The sequence below is a fragment of the Parastagonospora nodorum genome (assembly GCF_000146915.1).
Source record: "Parastagonospora nodorum SN15 chromosome Unknown scaffold_4, whole genome shotgun sequence".
NCBI classification, from domain to species: domain Eukaryota; kingdom Fungi; phylum Ascomycota; class Dothideomycetes; order Pleosporales; family Phaeosphaeriaceae; genus Parastagonospora; species Parastagonospora nodorum.
Window position 1 is genome coordinate 256,643 of NW_001884552.1, and position 22,330 is coordinate 278,972.

Below are 22,330 nucleotides of genomic sequence, written 5' to 3' on the forward strand. Positions count from 1 at the left end.
AACACCAAGCCATACTTCAAAACGCCAAATCAGACCCATAACATAGGAAATCGTGTCGTGAGGTATCTCGTAAAAGACGCCGGTGGAAATACCCGTCTAGTAATACTAACAGTGAAAACAACCAAATGCAATGCAAGCGTCCTAAATGACATTACCACTTCCAGTCTCATAGTCCATGATCGAGCTCTCCGGCACCACGCTCGTCATGCGACTTGCTCTTGAATCTGGGCGGTCGATGCTCATCGCTCCACTGAGCATCCTTACGACCTTTTTGTCTCTTGGTCTTTGGACCAAGACTTGCGCAGGACAGACCACGATCTCGTCCTCGCCTTCTCCGAAATCGTCGCCCTTCTTGACAACAAGTGGGAAGAGCACAATCTTGACAATTGCTCCACGTCCTTCTAATTCGTCGTTGGAGGTCTCGCGCCCGGACCGCTCGTTCATGAGGGAAGCATTGAAGGTTACTTTGGCAACTAGGTCGCCGTTGGTGTCGTACTCCGGTTGAAGTGGTGGGAGCATGATGTATTCTGCGCGCTGAGTGCGCATCTCAATCGATAGCTCGACTGCTAGGCGCATCACATTGCGTAGTGATTCCTGAATTTGTCGCTGTAGATGAGAGGGTGGCGACAACAGGGTAGAGAGCGTGCTGTAGATCTCGTGCACAACAGCTTCGGTATCTTGGGCACGCTGTTGGATGAAAGCTTCTCTCTTTGATAGAAGTGTGAGTGTGATAGCTCGCCATTGGGCTACGGCGCGTGGTGGTCCTGACAAGAATATTAGTTGAAGTTCTGAATTCGATGCAGTCAATGTACTCACCAACTTCCGATAAAGTCTTCTCCAGCGACTTGAGTTTCTGTCGCTGTTCTCTGTCCATACCAAATAGGTATCTTGTGAAGACGTACTCCCAGATCATGGTCATCACTACAGACATGAACACATCTCGCCGCTTGACGCGATCAGCCAATAGGCTGTCGACATCTGATCCATCGAGGATGGCATTGTCAAGGCGAGTGTCAATCTTTTGCCTAGTTGCCGTGTCGAGCCTTGTGTCTGCGGCGATCTCTGACGAGAGTTTGCAAGGGCGCGTATCCGAGAATTTGGAGAATCGCAACACCCATTGCTGGACGTGCTGACAGAGTTGTTGGCATGCGCTGTCAAAGTAGTCCTCATCTCGGATCGTCAGGAAACTCTCGCTGGGCTTCTTCGCAGATAGAATCTGCTTCTGTAGTGTCTTGATTTGCTCTTTGGCTTCTGTGAGATCCGTGTTCAGACGGTCGATCTCAGCGTTGCGCTCGTCAAGTGCGATGCCAATCTCGTCGCGTACTGCATCTTCCACTCCTCTGGTCAACTGTTGATGTTGAGTGCGGAGCTGTTCGAGCTCGCGTTGGGTGGTCTGCCATTGCTGATGGACCAATTGACCCTCGGATTGAAGTTGTGCATATCGCTCATTAGTGTCATTGGCGAGATTGCGATTGGCCTCTGTCAAGGTGTCGTATCAGCTCTCTTAGCCTTGCAATCTCCTCTTGGAGCCTTTGGAGAGTATCCTTGAGCTGTGCAATGTCGATATCTCTTTGGTGAATCTCTCGATCACGTGCTTCAGCGGCCTCTGCGACAAGCTGCTCGTCGATTTGGCGTTGATGGTAGGTAGCTTGAAGGGTCTCCTCTGCTCGTGCTTTTGCATTTTCGAGCGAAGAGTTTTGTGCAGCAAGTTCATCAAGTTGTGTTTGTAAGTCGATCAATTGCATACTTTGTCGCTTGCGCACGCTCGGTGGTCGCGTTGGCCGCGACGGTGACATTGGCGAGCGCGGAACTTCGCCCCACGCCTCCTGAACTCTGTTAGCGTCATGTGCGACAACCGTCTGATCTACGTTTGGGGACTTACAAAAGTTTCGGCGGCCATACTGGCCCGACGACCCTTGCCTGTACCTCTGACGGGATCGTATTTAGATGCGTCTGCGATGCCCGCGATGGCTGCAACGGCGCCCGTCGCGAGTGCCAGACCTGAGAGGTTGGGGTCCGTCTCGTTAGCGTCTTGCGCACTGGCCTCGCCAAGACGGGATACAGCCCTCAGGTCACCTGATGCGCTCCTGTCTACTCGTCGTAAGGATTGTGTAGAGCGGTTGCTTGCAGAGCTGAGGGGCCGCTGCTCCTGGTCTGGAGATCTAAATTTTGAGATGTTGCTCATGGATCGCTGGCTGAGTGCGCTTGCTGAGCGTTGTTCAGACATTTGCTGCTTGATTGGATCATAGCTTGGAGATGAGCGTGGCATCCTACGTGCAGGGCTGAGCGTCATCGTTCGATCTACGTTGTCGTGTACTTGACTCCATGGCGATTCTATCGATGCTGAGGCCCTTCCAGTGCTGTCAGACGCTGCTGGTACCCCCCTTCGGCTCAATGGGGTCGGAGTGACGGGAGGCGGTGATTTCAGTCGTTCTGAAAAGGGCTTTGGGCTCTCAGTCCGACGAGCTGACTTCGTCCCTCGGTCTGGCGCTCCGACATCGTTGATAGCTCGGCCTTTCTTGTGCAAGGGAGAGTCATCAGGAGGACTTGTTTCTGTGATGGTGTGGAGCTGATTGTTACTGGGCGTGCGGCCATGCTTTGACAGTGGCGTGACTAGCGACGAAGACTGTCCAGTACTCTTTTCCTTGGGATCACCAAAGATTGACTGATATGGCTCCTTGTGCTCGATCTCCTTGGTAGGCGACACTTGCTCGTCACGAGAACCTGCGTGTGGCTTCTTACTCTTGCTCGGTCTGGTCGTTTCGCCCATCTCTTTGGTCGTTGAAGGTACTGCTCTGCGGCTCTCATGAGCAGGCGTCACTGTTTCAACAGTGGGTGATGTGCCATATGCTCGTGTTGACGGTGACGAGTCAAACAGGTACGAAGTACGCTCCTTCGTTGCGTATTCTTGTGGAGAAGGTGTTGTGGCTCCAGCAGATGCTGGATACTCTGGCAGCGTAGGACTGTTCTCCACGTCCTGTGAGTTCCGAATCGCTCTCTCGCGGGGCGTCTTTGGTTCCTTTGATCTACGCTTCTTTTCCCGAGAGGATGTCGTTTCTTGATGGACTGGTTCCCCTGGCATGACTGGGCTATGACCAGCGTCATGGTAGCCACTGTCGCGAGTGCTTTCCTGGAATGGCGCAGGTCTTGCTTGAACTGGCAGTTCATCTACCTCTACAGCACTATCGCGTACCCCAGCAAATGACCAAGTAGGCTCGGCAGATGGACTGAGACCCCGATCTCTCGGTTCTACGTCTAGGGCGCTCGTCTTTCGTCGTGAGGATCGTTCATTGCTGGCAGAATCTTCTGTCTTGGTTGATGTTGCCTGCCTGAGTTCGGGAGTGGCTTCTCGAAGATGGGTTCGCTTTTCGTATGGCTGGTCCTCCTCGAACGTCACTGGATGGGATCGTCGTTTATGCGTCTCGGTGGCAAGATCTTGTGTTCTGTCAACTGAGCTGTTGTGGTGCTGCACTTCTTGCATCTCACTCCTCGGCTCACTCTTTTCTTTCCCTTTCCTGCTTTTCTTTTCTTTCTTTTTTGATGATCCAGCCAACTCCTCAACCTCTTCCGTTTCTTTCCGTCCTACCATTGGCGACTTCTCTATATCGCGGCTCCCTGCATCTCTTGGTATCGGCACTTGAGGGAACGGATACTCATCGAACTCCTTGCCCGTTGCTCGCTTTGGTGCCTGCTCTTTTGGCACACCTTGATCGACCGGTGCGACATTGATAGGCGCCTGCGACAGAGGGTTTGCGAGCTTACTTTCGCTGGCAGTGGAGTCAACTGCTAGAGTCTCAACAACAGGAGGCTCTCTTGTGAGAGCTTCAACCGCCGGAGTCTCACCAACTGCATACTCAACACTGTCCTGCGTTCGTGATGCTTGTTTCTTGTCTTTCTTTACCTTCTTGTCCTTCTTTGGTTCAAAAGGCCAGGCGCTATCATGCTCCGTAGGTAGCTCTTTCGATTGCGCGTCGAGTGACTGTGGTTCTACGCTTCTGCTTACTCCCCCGGTAGGCTCGTTTGAAAGTGTAGTGGGCACAGCTTCTGCAGGTGACTCAGGCAGAGAAGTGCGCTTCTTCTTTCCACTCGACTTCTTGTTCATCTTGAGCTTCGAACCTAGCTCGTCGGGATCGGCTTCCTCAAGAGCGCGTGGAGACGTGTTTGACTTCGAAAATGTGGGATCGTTGAGCACATCTAGAGGATCAAAAGAGATGTCGTCTGTAGCTGCAATGGCGACTTCGATGGGTGGAAGGGTGCTAGACTCAGATTCCTTGGTGGGACGTAACTTGGGTGACGAAGTAGGTGTAGTCCATCCTTGGGAAGCAAATTTTGATGCACCGGCGCTGTTGAGTGCGGCAGCGACATCATCATCAGTCGTTATGTCGTGAGTGCCGTGGGGTGATGTCGATTTATGGAAGGTAGAGTCGTTGACGACGTACGTGTCATCAAAGCCAGAGATCTTTAGGCCGGCCGCGACGGTGCCAGCGAAGTCGATGTCTTTCTTGGGTGACCGAGAACCAAGGCGCGCATCCGAAGTGACTCGCGAAACGGTCCTCTTTTCTGAAGTCGGTAGCTGTATTGGCGTAACCGACCTGGACTGCGTTTCGTACTGCTTGGCAAGGTCCTTGACACTTCCAGTGGTCCCCTTTCGTAGCTCTCGTTGACCTGAAGACCCTTCTTGTGATGCACCCTGCTCAAACAATGCAGCCAGTTTTTGTGCTCTTGATGGCTTCTTAGCCAATGTTGGTGCTTCAGCGGTATCGAGGCTCGTGGTGGATGACGATGGTTCTGCGTCTCGGATCAGTGCAACTCTCGTTGATTGATCATCGACCACCCTCGCTGGAGCGGTGACTGTCTCAGTGCGTTCAGAGACAGCCTCCTTCGGAAGCTCAGGTTTGCGTTCGGTGCCAAGAGGCGCAGTTGACTCTGCTTCGAAGGCTGGAGTCGTCTTCTTGGTCTTGCGCTTCTCCTCCTTCTCTGGCTTCGAAGCAGGCTCAATCTCAGGCTCGGCCACCTCGACGACTTGTTGACTCAGGTGTCCCTCAACTGGAGCCCGTGAGATGTCAGGCAGGACATCGGACTCGGCCGTGGGCTTAGACTTGCGCTTCTCTTTCTTGCTCTTCTTGGAAGGCAAAGCCGATTCGTCTTCAGCAGCAATTTCGGGAGCAACTGCTGGCGTCGGTTCCGGGTCAGCAGCAGACTCTACAGCCGATTGCTGCAGAACCGATGTATCTTCGACGGGCATGTGCATAGTATCTGCCGCCTCCTTCTCAGTTGCCTTGACATCGACTACGGGGATCTCTTGATTCATCACATCAGGTTGCTGTGACTCGATGGGTAGCTCCTCCGTACGGAGCACGTTTTCAGCCGCGACCTCTGGGATTTGTTCAGTCTTGGTGGACTCATCGATTGATGCGCTCTTCTTGTCCTTCTTCTTATCTTTCTTGCTAAGCTTGCGGGAGACGGATGGTCGCTCTCCTTCAGCGATGGACTCGGCCTCTGGTGGCACGTCAGGCTGAGCTTCAGGTGCTTTGATGACAGAAGCAGCTAAGTCAGTGTGCTGTGTTTCTGTCCGGGCGAGTGGCACAATCGTTTCAATCTCTCGTGTCAAAGTATCGTTTACACGGCTCGCCTCCTTTTTCATCGTAGCAGCCTCTTCGCTAGGGTAAACAGGCTCTTCCAGGGATGTTGGTTGTGTTTGCTCGACTGGCACAACCGGTGCATCTGGCTGTATAGCTGGCTCAGCTGTCGTGGTTTCAGTGAAGATCTTCGCTTCTTCACGTGACTGATCGATGAGCGGTTGTTGGGTTTCAATAACAGGAACAACCTGTTCAGGAAGTGTCTTAGCCACCTCTTCGACCTCAGATACACTCTGCTTAGCCTTCTTCTTGTCCTTCTTGCTTAGCTTGCGCGATGGGATTTCGGCCATGCGTGGCTCTTCGACAATTTCCTTCGTCTCAACCACAGCTTCAGGTTCAGCTGCAGGAGTCGTCGGTTCGGTGTCGAGCGAAGCACCCTTGGCTTTCTTTCCCTTCTTCTTGTCTTTCTTGCTAAGCTTGCCGACAACATCGGAGAATGACGTTGGGTCGGATGAAGTAGGTTCGTCGAGTTGTTCTTGTGTAGCAAGAGCTTGGTCGAGTGCTTCAGAACGGAGCTTGAATTCGGCGACGTCATCTTGTACAGCCTTCAGGTCTGGTGATGAGATCGTTGGCGGTTGGGAGAGTTCTTCCTTCTCATCTTGTCGCTCCTTGACTTGTGTCACTTGGTCCAGTGCCGGCTCGACAATTTCTCTCGTTGACTCTGAATCTGCTTGCGTTGTTTGGAAAGAAGGTGGTGGTGGGGATCGTTCGGCTTCGCGCCTTGCTTCTGTGATTATTGGCAGGACTTCGACTTCTTCTTTTGGAGACTCTTGTGCAGTGACGGGCAGCACCTCGTTTTCGGTCGTCGCAATCTCGTTATCAAGCTCACTCGGCACATTCTGTGCCTTCTTGCCCTTTTTTTTACCCTTCTTTGAGGCAGAGCGCGACAAAGATAGTTCGTCAGCTTCAATTGTTTGGCGTTCTTGTTCTTGTGCAATTTCTCGGGCTGGAAGAGGTGTGTCCTGAATAGTTGCGACGGCTGGTGCAGAAGTGACCTCTTGAGGTGGTTGTGTATCGGAGGGGCCTTCACGCACGATTGCCTCTGGTTCGATGGGCCTGGCGTCCCGCAGCTGCTCATGGAGAAACAGTAGATTCTGCAGTCTCTGTGGCAGTAATTTCACTTGGCGCAACCGATGGTTCTGAAACGACTTCGATCGGCGTCGTGATGCCAGAAGTCAAGCTGCTCTTCTTGCCCTTCTTTTTGTCTTTCTTCGACTTCTTTGAAGGTGTAGTCACCTCGGTCTGATCCACGATTGACATAGGATCTTCTAAAGGCTGTGCGCTGGTGGTAGCTTCGTTGACCGTCTCGACGGTTGCTGGTAAAGGCTCGTTCTCTGGCTCGATAAGTTGACTGTGAGGCTCAGTAGTGACATCGGAGGTAGGTAGATCGATTGTTGTGGAGGTGAGTTGCAGCTCCTGGCTGCTTGACTTGGAGGGAGCGGGTACATCGAGCTGTTCTGCTGTCGAAGGTAGGTCCTCAGGAATGCTTTCTACTGTAGGCTCAGCCACAACCATTGCTTCAGGCTGCTGTTGCTCAGAAGGGACGTCGTTGTTCTTTTTGCCCTTCTTGGTCTTCTTAGAGGCCTTACGGCTGGGGACTTCTGTAACCTCGATAGGCTCGATGTCCACGGTCGGCATGGACTCGCTGTTCTCTTCAGCACGAGGCTGCAAATAAATTTCAGGCTCATCTAGCGTAGCCTGTCGTTCAGGTACTTGTTCGATATTGCCTAGGACTTGCGGAAGCAGCGCCTCGACAGCTTCCGAAAGCTCCAATGCAGGGGGGTCTGTGACCTCGTTTGAAGCAGCGAGTAATGAGTCCAAATCACGTACGACAGCTGTCTCTTGGGAAGGTTCGATCAAGGACTTAGCATCGTCACGAGCCTGCTCATTGGGGCTAGATTCGGCGACGTCACCAGCTTCGGCGTTGTCGAGAGACAGAGATTGTTTCTTGCTCTTCTTGTCTTTCTTGGCTTTATTTCCCTTCACTGGCGTAGACGCCGTCTCTCCCTGTGTGATTTCGGTCGAAATTTGATCTTGCATAGGCGCTGCGACAGGACTATCAGCCGTAGGCACAGTTTTCTCTGCATGTTCGACTGGGTGAATAGGCTCCGCAGTGAGCGCTGGTACTTCTGGCTCTGCAATGATGGGCACTTGTCGAGGCTCTTCGGTGATCATAAGCTCAATCTCTGGCGCCTGTGCTCCTTCAACCATGCTCTCAGTTGGCACTTCTCTCTCAGCTATTGGCTCCGCTTCCACGTCCATGGCAATGGAGCTCTTCCGAGCCTTCTTCTCTTTCTTGCTGAGCTTGCGAGTGAGGACAGGCTTCTCCTCCACGATCACCTCTCCCCTGGTTTCCGAAGGTACTTTATCGGCCAGAACAAGGGGCTCTGGAACTGGCGCTTGGAATCCGACCTCGGCGACTTCAGAGCCTGGGGCTTGCTGCACATCTTCGGAGACTGTGCGTGTTTCTGTGGCCATGGGGTCACTCAACTCAATTGCTGGCGTCTGAGGTTCCGACTTTTTGCCCTTGTTCTTTTTCTTTTTCTTGGACGGAGTGGAAGTCGTGTCCTCAGTTACAAGTTCAGGTGCGATGGCTAGATCCTCCGATACTGCAAGACCGTTGTCTTCAGCCTTAACATCGATTGGTGCTTCGAGCTCGGGTTCGGGAGCGAGAACGGGCTCGATTGTTGCAGGTGTGTCGTCTTTCGCATCGGGCACATCAAGAGCTTGAACGGTCGATTCTTGAACATCGCGGTTGGTTGCAATGGGCTCTTCAACAGGTGGTGGGACATCCTCAGGTGCAACCTGTGGCACGCCTTTGGCAATTGAGGCCGATGTGTCCGATTTCTTTGCCTTCTTCTTAGATTTCTTCGAAGATGTTGGTGCAATGTCTTCTTCAAGGTGTGGCGTTGGATCTGGCTGTAGTTCTGGCTCGACAGTTGCATGTGAAATATCTGCTTCTTGAATTTCGACGTCTCGTGTAACTTCCACATCATAGCGTGGTTCAGATGTGGTAGTATCAACACTTTCGACAAGCATCGGCGTATCCTGCGACTCCTGTGTAGTCTCCTGCTGTGGCACCACAGTATCATCGATGGTTGGCGTGGCGGTACCAGACATGTTCGACTTCTTTTTGGTCTTCTTGGGAGTCGGAGCTGGTGCCTGCTCATCAATTGTCGTAACAAGATCTGTCAAATGCGATACCACAGGGGTGTCACGCTGTTCGATGCGGGATTGCTCTTCCAGGATGGGCTGTGTTTGTGCTGTAGATGGCTGGACGTCTTCCATGATGTCATCCTTGACATTGGTTGCTGGCTCTGGTTGAATTCCGAGATCGCGAGAGAGCTCAGGTTCTGAGGCAGGAACATCTTCGTTAATAGGCGTGGCTGTTCCTGATTTCTTGGCCTTCTTCTTGCTCTTCTTCTTTGATGCTTCGGGGGTTAGACCTTTATCCAGAGGCTCGACTTCTACTGTAGGTGCAGAATCCTGAGCAGGTCGCTCGACGCCACGAGTATCTGTGGCGACAAAACCCTCTTGAGTAACAGCAACAGGAGGTTCATCAACAAGAGACTTGTTCGCATCAGTGGTAGCGATAGTGAGCTCTTGTGTTATGTCCGCTGGGATGGCAGGTCCGTCTTCAGCGACAGTAGCTTCGGCGAATGCCTCTTCGCTCTTCTGCGCTTCTTCTTTCGTAGCTGATGAAGGCAGCGCTGGCTCATCGATCAAAGGCGCTGGTACAGCGACAACCGGAGAGATCGACTCTTGTTCGACCTCGCGAGGCTGTTCTACAACAAGCTCCTTGCGAGATATGGCTGCCGGTACCTCTTCGATCGGTTCCGTGACACTATCGGCGTTGTCGGCAGTGTGTTCTTGAACCTGTTCAGGTTGCACGATGGCAACCTCCTCAGTGACTGGAGTTGCAGCGCCTGATGCCTTCTTCGCTTTCTTCGCTTTTTTCTTGTCTTTCTTCGACGAAGGAGTTGGTGCCTCTTCTTCAATAGGAGCTTCGGCTGGAAGTTCAGGTGCAGGGAGAGGTGCTACCTCTGTGATATCAGTCTCTGCGATGTCCAGCGCACGTTCACTTTCGAGATTTTGTTCGTTGGTGTCTTCGGCTTTCACAGCGTCGGTTTCCGTGACTTGAAGCGGCTGAGCTTCAACATCATCCTGTATTGTCTTTTCCGGTGTGGCAGTACTTTCGATAGTTTCCGCTGTCTTACTCGGGAGTTCGGAGATAGGTTCAACGATTGTAGCAACGTCCTCAGCCTTCTTTGCTTTCTTGCCCTTTTTCTCGTCTTTCTTGGGAGCCGTGTAACTCCAATCCTCCTCTGCTGGCTGGACCGGCATGTCAGTAGCTGGCGCGTGTTCTGGAGCATCAGTGGCCACTTCAGTTTCTACAGTTGGCGCTTCGTCGCATGGTGGAGTCTCGATAGCTTTGCCGAGGGCTGTAGGTATTGTCTCAGCCAGCGCTTCGTTTGTTTGTTCGACGACTGGCTCTGCCTCCATGACTTGCGAAGGGATGACTGCCTCAACTTGTCCCATTGCTGGCTCCTCGACTTTCTGTTCGACCTCAGGAACATCCTCAACCATTGGCGTGTCAATACCAGACGACTTCTTGGACTTCTTGGCCTTCTTCTTGTCTTTCTTAGAAAGCTTGACGTCCGTGTCTGCAATAGGCCCCACAGCCTCCTCCGGGACACTAGCTGTTGGCTGCTGAACCTCTTCTTCTTGTTGTGAAGGGATATCAGCAACTCGGTCGACCACGACGGCCGAGGCCTCTTCTTGCGAAATTGCAATTGTCTTGTCAGAAGCACTCGGTTTGATGTTTTCCTTTACAAGCGCTGGCGCTTCCTCCACCACTGGCGCGGCTTTAATGACGGCGGGTTGATCAACAATCTGCTCAGGCGCTTGAACCGGAGGTTCTTCAACCTTCTCTGGCTGCGCCTCTGGCAGTGTTTCATCAGCTGGTGTGGCAGTCCCGGATTGTTTCTTGGCCTTTTTGTTCTTTTTCTTGTCTTTCTTCGAAGGCGTGGCGATTACTTCATCATCAACGGCGGTCGAAGGCTCGCTGGGGGTTCCGACTTCGATCGACTTCTCCTGGGATAGATCTGCACTGATGTCCCGAGGTGTGTCGGTCACTATCGGCTGTGCCGGAATGACTTCAGAGATCTCTTGTGACTTCTCCTCGGCCTTGACAGGCACATTCTTATCGACAAGTGGAGCTGCTTCCAGAGATGTTTCTTCAGTATTGCTTGTAAGTGGCTCCTCAGCTGCGTCCGGAACATCAGGTACAGCTTCAACCGGTGTCGCTGTCCCAGACTTCTTCTTATCCTTTTTCGCCTTCTTCTTGTCTTTCTTTGCAGCAGCTGAACTTTCTGGATCAAGCACAGGTTCCGTTGATACTGGAGTGGGTTCCTTGGACTGTTCATCTACAGGATCTAGAGCTCTTTCGGAGGGTTCTAACGGCTTGTCCATGACGACCTCAGATATGGTAGGTGCTGATGCGCCAGGCTCGACGATATCCTTGGGCAAAGCAATTTCTTCGTTAGGCTTTGCGGTATTGTCGATGCTGACAACGGACTCAAGTTGCGCAGTGGCGACCAGTTCATCCACCTTGACCTCCTTGGAAGATTCTCCAGTTGGTTCGGTAGCAATAGTCTCAGGCGTCGATTTAGCCAAGGGTGTTCGCTTGCGTGGGAGAATTGGTTTGTCTTCGGCTGCTTTTTGCTCGAACAAGGCGGCTAGCTTATGCTTCTTGACTTTCTTTTGCTCAGGCTCGGATGGCATTGTCGTAGTCTTCTCTTCTGGTGCTGCCTTGACCTCTTCAACGGGCTGCTGATCATGCAGCTGGGCTTCGGTAGTGTCGACCTGAGCAATAGGCTGCTCTATAACGACCACCTCGGGGTCCAGGGTAGCCACTTCTGCCACGGATCGGACTTGCTCATTTCCAGAAGGCTCAATTGGCGTGGTGTCAGCAACATCAACTGCGGAGGAAGCCTCGGGTAAAGGATCTTCAACAACGGAAGCTCGCTTCTTGCCTTTCTTATCTGTTTTCGTTTTCTTGGTTTTCTCTTCATCCACAGCTTCCACCACAGGCTCTTCCTGCTTCTCAACATCCACATCCAACTTGTTTTCCATCTCTTTCTCATCAACCACTCGTGCACTCTCATCTTGCACACTCTCGCCGCCATTTTCAACAAACGCAATATCACGAACATGGGGATATGAGGTCGGTATCCCCGAGAGAAGTAAAGGTGTCTCCGAAGGTATAGAAGGGGGTGGAGACGACTGAGTATCAGAAACATTGGCTTCCTCAGGCGTCTCAAGCGCTAAAAAAGGCACGGTTTCGCTCTTTGATTCTTTTTGTTGCTTTTTGGCTTTCTTCTTGTCCTTCTTGGAGGGTTTCGTCGGCTCTTCGACGGGCTCGATGAACGTAGCCGCTGCAGGCGCCTCTTCGGTCGCTTGGTCAGGCGGAGGGGTATCGTGTGCTGCTGGTGGCTCCTCGGTAGTCGGCTGCTCAGTCGCTGCAGAAGTAGAAGGCTGGTCATCAATTCCGAGCTCCTTGGTAACTTCCTCGACAGGCGTTGCCGGGAGAGAAGTTTGGTCTTCAATACCAGATGCACGCTTGGACTTCTTCGCTTTCTTCTTATCTTTCTTCGAAAGCGTAGCATCGGCGATCTCTTCCACAGCGGGAGTGGGCTCGATAGGGGCTTCGACGATGGGCTTAGTCTGTGGCTCTTCCACTGGCGTCGCTGTCACCGATTGGCCTTCGGCAGACTTCTGTACTCTAGCGATTTCATGGGCGTCTGGAACAACGGGCCGTTTAAACGAAGGAGCAAGTTCCCTAGAAACTTCCTCTATAGGTGTCGCGGGCTGTGACAGCTCCCCTTCTATGACAGACGAGGCTTTTGACTTCTTCGCCTTCTTCTTGTCCTTCTTTGACTTGACAACAGGTTCTTCGACAGCTTCGACAGGCTCTTGAACAATAGACGAAGCTTCAGGTTGCTCTGCAATCACAGTCGACTCGTCGACAACGGGAGCTACAATTGGCTCTTTTAGATCGGCAGTCTCAGCCATGGGCTGCACATCCTCAATCCTAAGCTCCTTTGTCAATTCCTCCGCAGGAGTCACAGGCTGTGATGGCTCGCTCTCAGCGACAGACGCGCGCTTGGCTTTCTTCAGCTTCTTCTTCTGTGCCTTGGAAAGATTGGCCCACTCGGCGGGTTCGGCTTCGTCATCCTTGGTTTGCTCGACGGGTGCAGCGGCAGTCTCAGAGACTGCCTCGCTTGACAATGGCTCCGTCGGCGGGAAGGCTTGGGATGGTTCCTTGCTCTCATCGAAGGTCGCGGGGAGAAGAGCCTCCTGGTCTAGAGATGGCTGAGAAATCTCCTCCTTGACGATAGGGGAAACTATGACCGGTTCTTCGGTGATCACGGGTGCGACAGGTTGCTGTTCTTCTACGCTGACGTCCTTGGTCTGTTCAGGTACTTGCTCGACGGGTGCTGAGGGCTCAGAAAGCTCAGGTTCGGCGATAGATCCGCGCTTAGACTTCTTCGTTTTCTTCTTGTCCTTCTTTAACGTAGACGCTGAAGGAGCATCCTCTTGGACAATATCCTTGGGTGTTTCCTCAGTGGCGGTGAATGGCATATCGATCTGGCTTACTTCGGGAACAGCAACGATAGGCTCTTCGACGACAGGTGGCGTGGTGAGTGGTTGATCTTCCGCTAAGACATCCTTGGTTTGCTCGGGCACTTGCTCGGTCGACTCTGGTGCGGCCGACTCTGTGAGGGCAACCGCAGGCTGAGGTCCAACCGGGGCTACAATGACAGATTCATTGACATCCGATGCAGTGTTAGCTGGCCGATCTTCTGCCTTCGCGTCAACCACCTCCGGGGTTGACGCTTCGATAGGAATGGAAGGCTCAGAAGGCTCGGTCTCCGCAATGGATCCACGTTTTGCCTTCTTCGACTTTTTCTTGTCCTTTTTCGAACTTGTCGCAGTTGCTTCGGCATCGACTGCCTTCTGAAGATCATCCGCAGGTGGCGCGACTAGCACAGGCTCTTCCGTTGCTGGCGTTTCTAAAATTTGCTCCTCAACAGCCGGTGCTGATTGAGGTTCTTGAACATCAAGCAGATCCTGTGCATTTTCTTCAACTGAAGTTTCGATCGGAGTCGTAGTTCCGCTCTCAGCTACAGAGCCACGCTTGGCCTTCTTGGCCTTGTTCTTATCCTTCTTGGAGACAGATGTGGGTGCTTCCTCTTCGACAGGAGCAGCGGTTGGCTCTTCGGCTGGAGTCTGTGGTAGGCTAGACTCCTCGACCGCAGGAGCCACAGGTGCTGAATCTCCAACAGGAAGACCCCTGGAGATGAGTTCTTCGACCGGTGTGACCGCAGGTGTCGCTTCTTCAGTTGCGGCAGAGGTAGGAGCTACAGGCGCTTCCACAGGCAACTCAAGCTCTTTTTTCTCTTCAGATGGGGTAGCAACCTCAGACTCTGGCTCCGCGATGGAGACACGCTTAGCCTTCTTCGCCTTCTTCTTTTCCTTCTTCGAGATGGCCGATGATTCTTCCTCTGGAGTCTGTTGAGCTTGTTGGTCCTCCTCAGCGGTAGCAGGTACAAGCGGTGCTTCTACGTCAGCCAGCACAACCTTTTGCTCTTCAATAGTCTCTATAATGACAGGCTGTACTTCGATCGAGCTGCTTACGGCCTCATCTTGTGCTGGCTCCGGGAGTTGCGCAACAGGAAGTGGCTGGTCCTCGAGAGACACCTCTTTCTCCTCGGTAGGTGTAGCCGGAGTCGATTCGGGCTCAGCAATAGAGACGCGCTTGCTCTTCTTTGCCTTCTTCTTGTCTTTCTTCGAGAGAGATGATTGCTCGGGTTCCGCAGACTGTTCAGGCTGTTGGGGTTCTTCCGCGAGAACAGGCTCAACAGACGGCTGCTGCTCCTCTTGCTTGACTTTAGTTACAACGCTTGTATTCTCCTCAGGCATGGGCGTGGCGGTAGCAGGTTCTAGACCCACTGCAGTGTTGACAGCATCCTCTTTCGATTCCGCAACGACTGCCGGGATGGCAAATGTTTCCTTGTCAAGGGGCGCGCGCTCGAGCTCCTGTGTCGGCGTCTCTAGAGGCGTTGAAGGCTCGCTCTCAGTGACGGACTTGCGTTTGTCTTTCTTCGCCTTCTTCTTGCCTTTCTTGGATGAAGTGGCGTCTTCCTCAACTACTAACGTTGGCTCGGGCTCAACAGTCTTCTTCTCCATCTGTTCGGTGGAAGCGCCTTCGCTGTCAGCAGGTGCTATAGTCTCCCCAATGCTGGTGGGCTCAGCAAGATTGCTGTCGTCGAGTGTCGTTGGAACCACGTCTTCCTGTTGAGTTGTTGAGACGGGCATTGATTTTGGCGACACCGGCTCGGAAATGGTTGCAATCTCAGGCTGAGGCTGAGGCACTTCTGTGGCATGTTCTTCGCTTCCAAGTTCCCTCGTGACCTCCTCAACAGGTGCTGCCGGAGCGGGAGGTGTGTCCTCGACGATAGAGACGCGCTTGCCTTTCTTGGCCTTTTTCTTGTCTTTCTTAGACAGTGGTGCATCGGTTGTCGACTCGCCTACCGGCTCTGCGGGCTGATCAGCCACAGTGACAGACGGGTCGTTGTCTCGAGAAAGTTCCTCGGTAGGCTGGATCGGCTCAATCAAGGTCTGTTCCACGTCTTGGGTTTCGGTAGGCTTAGCGGTTTCAATCTCCGGAAGAGCGACTTCTTCAGTTGTGGTCGTCGACTCTACAGGCGCAGGACTAGCTTGGGCCTCAGGTGTCTCAGTTGTAGCAGCAATGAATGATTCTACTTCGGTGACAGGAGTCTGAGGCTCAGAGATCGACTTGCTCTTCTTACTCTTCTTCTTCTTGGTTTTCTTCGAGGTGGAAGTAGCATCGTCATTCTCTGGCTCCTCGATTTGCGGTTCCGAGCGTTCTGTTGATAGAGGAACCTCAGGGAGAGCTTCAAATTCGGCACTGGGAGTCTCCATTGGTACCTCGAAGTCTACTGGCTCAGATAATTGGCCCATCTCTGTGGCAAGTTCACGCTCAATGGGCTCCTCGGTGAGTGGAGTCGGAAGAGTATCATCGGCAAGTGAAATGGACTCTACAGGAGCATCAGCTACAAGAGGCTCTGGAGGGTGTACAGTCTCTTCGACTTGCGCAGCTTCCGGTGATGGTTCAACAATGGGTGCATCTTTGACGGCTTCGGTAACAGTCTCAGGCTCTTTCTCCTCATCAGCCGTCGCCTTCTTGCCCTTCTTCTTCTTAGCTTTCTTCGGGGTAGATTCAACCACTGCCTCTTCTGCGGCGGGCTCCAGGGGCATGGGAGGCTCGACTGCATCTTTGCTCGCTCTTTCGGTGGGAACATCAGTGTTCTCCGCTTTCGAGACAGTTCGAGACAAGGACTCGTCAACGGTGGGCACTGTTGTCGCTTCGGGAATTAGCTCATCAATGGGAGGCTGTGCTACTTCATCACTGCTCTTCTCAACAGCTACTGGCTCGGAGGGAGCTTCAAACTGCACAGAAGGCTCCTCGGTGGTAGGAGTGCTTGGCTCGGTGATGTCGGTCGACTTGGCTTTCTTGGCCTTCTTCTTTTTGGATTTCTTCGAAGCAAGCTCAGCACCTTCAGCCTCTACAGCTGGCTCAATGGTTGTCTCTACAGTCGGCTCGACGGTTGGCTCGATGTGTGGCCCAACAGTTGGCTCAACAGTTGGTTCAGGAGCGGATGAGACAGCGGTGTCTTGTACGGGCTTTTCCACTGCCGATGGCGTACCATCGTCAACTACAGCGGAGACTGGAGCAGGCATTGCTTCCTTATTGCTTGGAGCTTGTTCCTGGACTTCCAGAATGGCATCGCTCTTCTCAGTCGGGGCAGGCTCCAAAAAGTCCTTGACTAAGACAGGCGGCTCTTCGCTGTTCGGCGTGCTAGGTTCAGTATCAAACGACTTGCCCTTCTTGGCCTTCTTCTTCTTGCTCTTCTTCGAAGCGGCTGCCTCTTCTTCAATGACTGGCTCCTCGACATTGCGAGTCGACTCAGCGAGAACAGGTGTAGGCTTATCTTCTGTTTCCTTGACCACCTCGACTGGCCCAGCGACAACCTCCTTGGGAGTTTCAAGCGGAAGAGGTGTTTCTTGTGGCTCTTCGAGCAATGGAACGGGTTCAGCCTCAATAGCTTTTTCCACTACCGGCGGCTCGATGACGGTTTCGGATTCGACTGTTTCCTTGGGTAGGTCCGCTGCGCTTGGCTCGATGTCAACAGACTTTCCTTTCTTGCCCTTCTTTTTCTTCGCCTTCTTTGATTCGGTTGCAGCCTCTCCAACCACATCTGTAGCCGGTGCTTGGATTGGCTCCTCGGAGATGATAGCAGGTAAATCTCTGGCATGCTCAGGCTCTGTCAATGCTTCGATTGGCCTCTCCTCGGCAACAGTGGCAACTTCAGGCGTCGGGATCGGCTGTGTTACTCCTTCAAGTGGTTGCTCTGGTTTCGCAACGTCAGTCTCGACAGTTGGCTCCGGCTGGACGGACTCGATGGATGCCTCTAGCTCCCGCTGTACTTCGGTCACTGGAGTGCTAGGCTCGCTCTCGTCGACTGCCTTATTCTTCTTGGCCTTCTTCTTTTTCTTGTCTTTCTTCGAAGGTGTCGAGGTAAGATCATCAGCCTCGGCTGTGTCGGTAGGCTGGATAACAACTGGTGTTGGTACCGACTCTTCGATCGGTGCGGGCTCTGGTACAGTTGAATTGTCAGTGGTGAGGTCGGTAATGTCTCTGCTAACTGGCTCTGATGGGATATCGGGCCGTGGCGCCGCTGAAGTGTCCTCGGTGGATAAAGCGATCTCCTTTGTGTCGGCCTGTACTGGAGTCTCAGGTTCTACTGGGGGTTGCACCGTTGTCTCCTCGACGGGAGCATCAAGCTCACCATCCAATTCATCAGGAAGTCCGATGTTCTCAGGCTGCACAGAGGGCTCGACAAGTTTATCGATTGTGGTAGGGACTTCAGGCAGAACGGTCTCCTCGACTGGCGTCTCGGTACCCTTCGCCTTCTTTCCCTTCTTTTTCTTCTTTTCTTTCTTCGATACAAGGGTAGCCTCTCCAGCCTCAGCACTCGGCTCGGTAGTCGCGGAGATGTCCTCTCGGGGTTGTTGCTCAACTGGAGTCGGTTCCACTTCAAGTGACTTTGTTTGTTCTAGAGGTGGTGCAACGACAGACGTAGTTGGCTCGGAAAGTTGGGTGGGTTCAGTAGGCTCTTTTGACATTTCCACAACGTCACGAGACGGCTCTGCAAGCTCGGCAGTCGATGTTGAGGGCTCGACGATAGGCTCAGCCTGGACCTCAGGCGTCTGCGTACCACTCTTCGCCTTGCTCTTTTTGCCCTTCTTCTTGGGTGTGGCAGCCAACTCCTCTTCTGTGACTGAAGGTGCTGTCTCAGGAATGTCGCGTTCGGCAGAAGCAGGTTCAACTAGAGTTCGAACAGACTCTGTGCGCTCGATTGGCTGGATAGTAACGTCCTGAACCGCGATTTCGAGCTTGGGTTGTGTAGATACTGGTGCTTCTTCGGCAGGCTCGACAATGGGCTCGGCGAGCTCGTCTTTCTCTGTTACAGTTTCCATTGGTAGCGGTACGTCGATACCAGCATCGGGCTTGACCTCAGACGGTGCGGTAGACGAGAAATCAAGAGATCGCTCGACGACAGGCGTGCTCGTCTCGCTGTCTTCTACAGTGGAGAGTTGGACGCTTTCCCGCTTCGCTTTCTTGGCCTTCTTGTTCTTCTTCTTACTTGACGATTGCGCAGCATCTTCCTCGGCTGGTGTTGAGGGCACGGTGTCTGCAGGGGCAGCTTCTTGTGGTAGTTCCACGGTTTTTCCAGCGTTCTCGACCTGTGGCTCAGGTACAACATCCTTTTCAGTGGGTTTGGCGTTTTCTGGCAAGGTGACATCTACAGGCACGATATTTCGCTGGGTGTCCCGCAAAAGCACTGCCGCGTCATCCGCAGCTGGCGGAGCTGTGACCAAATCCTCGGAGCGTTGCTGAACTTGTTGATCGTGCACACCCACATCAGGAGCTTGAGAGGGTCCTGCCGTTGTGTTTGGCGGCTCCGATGCGGCAGATTCGGGCTCGGGGGCCACGACGCTCTCTCGCTTCTTCTTGTCCTTCTTAACCTTCTTCTTCTTAGACATAGACGACTCGGTGGGCTCAACTGGCGCAATTACTTCGGCAGCAAGAATGCTCTCTGGCCCCGGAGTAATGGCTTCAGCAGACTTGGTGGACGGCTGTGGGAAGGTGAAATGAGGCTTGCCATTATCAGTGAAGAAAGGAGTGGGCGGCGTGAAGTCTCTTGGTGTCAGTTCTCTTGACACGTACTCGCTAGCCACTGGCAGTTCCGAAGGAGTCTCAACCTGTGCCTTTTCAGTCGCGATGATATCTGATGGCGCCTGCGATACTTCCTCAACTTTCTTGACGGATGGCTGGGGAAACGTGAAGTGCGGCTTTCCGTTGTCGGTGAAGAAAGCAGTAGGTGGTGGTGCAGTGGCGTATGTTTGCTTTGCTTCCTGGTACACCTCTGAGGTAGGTTCTGATGATGCAGCCAGTACCGCATCAAGTCCCTTCTTAACAATAACATCTTCAGTCAGTTCCCGAGCCGAGTCCTCAGTGACCTTGGTTAAAGGTTGTGGGAAGGTGAAGTGCGGCTTGCCACCATCAGCAAAATATGCGGTTTGGGGGACAACAAAAGTTGGTGCAGTGGTCGCCTCCGGCATTGGTACCTCATCGCTGACGACTGCAACCTCTTGAGCTGGTTCAGGTTTCGCCGTCTTGACTTCAGTCTCAATTTCAGGCTGCTTCGACTCCGAAGGGGCGACAAGCACGGGCGGCACTTCTGTCTCCTTCTTCTTCTTCATCTCCACAACTGGTGCGGCTGCGGGGGCGGGCGCCGGAGATGTAGCCCTCTTCTTGCCCCAGCCAAGCGCGCCCCAAAGACCGCTTCCCCATCCTGATGTGGGTCGTTCAGGTTCGGCTGCTGGTGTCTCAGTCGCGGCAAACTTGGGCTGTTCAAGCTCTTTGACGTCAGAAGGTGCAGCAGACTCGGACTGTTCCAGCACCTTCACCTCAACTGCAGGTATGTCCGCCACAGGCGCAGCGGGTTCGACGACAGAAGGGACTGGTGTCGTTTCCTTCTGTACCTCAACTGCTGCGCTCAGATTCCGGTGCAGCATCCTGATCATCTTTCTCCAAGAAGTCCATGACATCAACCTTCTTCTCTTCTTGACTAGCGCTAGGGAAAGAAGGCTCGAGAATTTCGCGTTCCATTGTCTCTTTCTGTGTCTCGGGTTCTGGAATAATCTTATCCTCCTGTGCGGGTTCGATCGGGAGACTTGGAGGTTCAGCCTCAGCCTGTTGGCTTCCACGCTTGCCCTTCTTGTTTTTCTTCTTCTTGCCCTTTGGTGTAGATGAGGCGACATCCTCTGCAATGGTCTGCACAGGTTCTTGCTCGGGCTTGATGTCGGCAAGAGCCTTCTCGAGATCTGCGGGGGAGGCAGCGCTCGTTGAGGTGGGCTCATCTGAAGATTTGTCGCCTGAGCCGAAGGTAGCACGTAGTACGTCAACAGGCTGAGCTGCTTGTGGCGCTGTACTCTCAAGTATCTTCTCTGTCTGGATTTCCTTCGAAGCGGATGGCCCGGATGTCGACTCACCGACAAGCGTGGCATCGTCCGTGACGATCGACTCGGACTTGTTCTTGGCCCAGTCATCCTCGTTGTCGACAAACGTGGGGACTTGTTTGGGTTCCGAGACCTTTTGAGGTGGCGCAGCAACTGAGGGCTCAGAGACCGACATATCTCTCTGAGCCTTGCCCTTGCCCTTTTTGTCACGGTCGATCTCCATCTCGTCCGGCTCAGATGACACGGGAGCACTCTCAGTCTCGATCTTTCGCTCTTCGGAAAGTCTGCGCCCTCCAGTGAGAACCTCAAAAGGTGATGGAGTCCTGTTTCGGAAGGCAGCAGCTGTGAGGCCGCCAATGGCTGCTCCAAACGCTGCAGTCTGCAATCGCGAAGATGAGTTTGTAGGAGAAGATTTTCCACTTCGGGTAGTCGATACATCGCGCATCTTTGTATCATCGAGAGGTGCACTTGGCGCGAGAGGACTTGCGGGACGCGAAGATGAACGCTTCGCTTTGACATCTTCCAGCGCAGCAGCAAGAACATCGCGGGATGGGCCAACTGAAGCCGCAGGCGTACTCGAAGTGAAATCTGATGCCTTTGGAGTGACTTGGCCAGATCCATCAACCTCTTCAATTTCTCGACCAACAAGCTCAGGGTGCTGTAGTTCGGGTCCTGGTCGTCCGGCAATGAGGTCAGATACGGCGTGCAGCGGGTCAAAGCTGAGATCGTCCGGAGTGACGTTATCACTGGGACGAGGCGACTCCAGAGCAGACTCATACTCGGCATCGGTGTCTGTTGAAGAAGAAGCTCGGGAAGGACTAGCACTCGATGGAAGAGCTGGCAATACCTCATCGATCTCGCCTGACTTGCGGTTTCGCTCCAACAGATACAGTGGGCGGATCTCTCGAGAGGTCCTGAACTCCGCAGAGTGTGCCTTGCTATGGCGGGAGCGAACTGGCGAGGTGCCAGGACTAACCGACCGTTTCTCGGGCTCCAGAGCAAGCTCACGCTGAGTCGAGGGCGACAAAGGAGGCTTCCGGAAACGGATGGGAACAGCAGTAGAAGAGAGTCGCCTAGGTCTGACTTGAGGTGGAGGACGACTCGTCTCAGGCGATCGAAGAGGCGAGCTAGGTCGAGAGAGAGGAAGGGGAGGAAGCTCATCCGGGAAAGCTTCCAGTTGCCATGGCTGCAGACCAGTGAGCCGTGTCAGCAAAGCACGACTATCCTCGAAAGAAAGCTCGGGCGGCGTTCTTGGTCGGTCGATACCTCTGGGGGTAGCCAAGAAGCTGTGCTTATCATTGAGCGTCGGGAGAGGAAATTCGGGCCGATCGCCAGGGATGATGCCACTACCTTGTTGGGCCTCGTCAGGCTCACTTGCGGGCAGTGGAGCTGGAGTAGTGGCTGCGGCCACTGCCCGATCGCCTAAAAAAGATCTGTTCTTGATCTTGTTGTTCATCGGCATGCGAGGGCGAGGAGTATCGAGGGTAAGAGCGATCCTATAAACACAACATCAACATTCATTCTAATTACATGCGAAACAACACGACTATCGCGCATATGAGGAGCGATGTACCTTATCATCATGATCATCCCTCCTGTCGCTCTCTCCTCTCTCAGAGCGACTGCTCCGCTTCTCACGACGGCTGCTGGTTGAGATTGTAGAGCGCATGTCGTCGTCGTCCGAACCGCCGTATGTGGACCCACGGTCTGACCTATGCTTCCTTCTGCGGCGTTTGCCCTCTTCTTCCTCATCCTCCCTTGGCTTGCTGGTTGAGATTGTAGAGCGCATGTCATCGTCGTCCGAACCGCCGTATGTGGACCCACGGTCTGACCTATGCTTCCTTCTGCGGCGTTTGCCCTCATTCGTTCCTCATCCTCCCTTGGCTTCAAAGACTTGCTTGAACTCTCCGCCAAGTTCTCTTTTGACTTGCTAAACAATCCGAACAGCCCGCTTGAACGCTTCTCTTTCTCCTTCTTGGAGCTGCGATCATCATCATAGCGGGACGATGTGGAGATGA

At 53.3% G+C, this 22,330-nt stretch overlaps 1 protein-coding gene across 1 annotated transcript; it reads right to left on the bottom strand.

The window, feature by feature from the left end:
* Positions 1 to 141: 141 nt before the first annotated feature.
* Positions 142 to 21,774, bottom strand: SNOG_02682 (hypothetical protein; the record flags this gene model as incomplete). The annotated part of the gene is made up of 9 exons (XM_001793229.1): positions 142 to 708; positions 740 to 1,479; positions 1,592 to 1,864; positions 1,903 to 2,087; positions 2,275 to 2,360; positions 2,381 to 3,979; positions 4,004 to 6,733; positions 6,789 to 19,813; positions 19,842 to 21,774. The coding sequence occupies 9 exons, from the start codon at positions 21,772 to 21,774 to the stop codon at positions 142 to 144; spliced, it is 21,138 nt and encodes a 7,045-aa protein (XP_001793281.1).
* Positions 21,775 to 22,330: the final 556 nt, after the last annotated feature.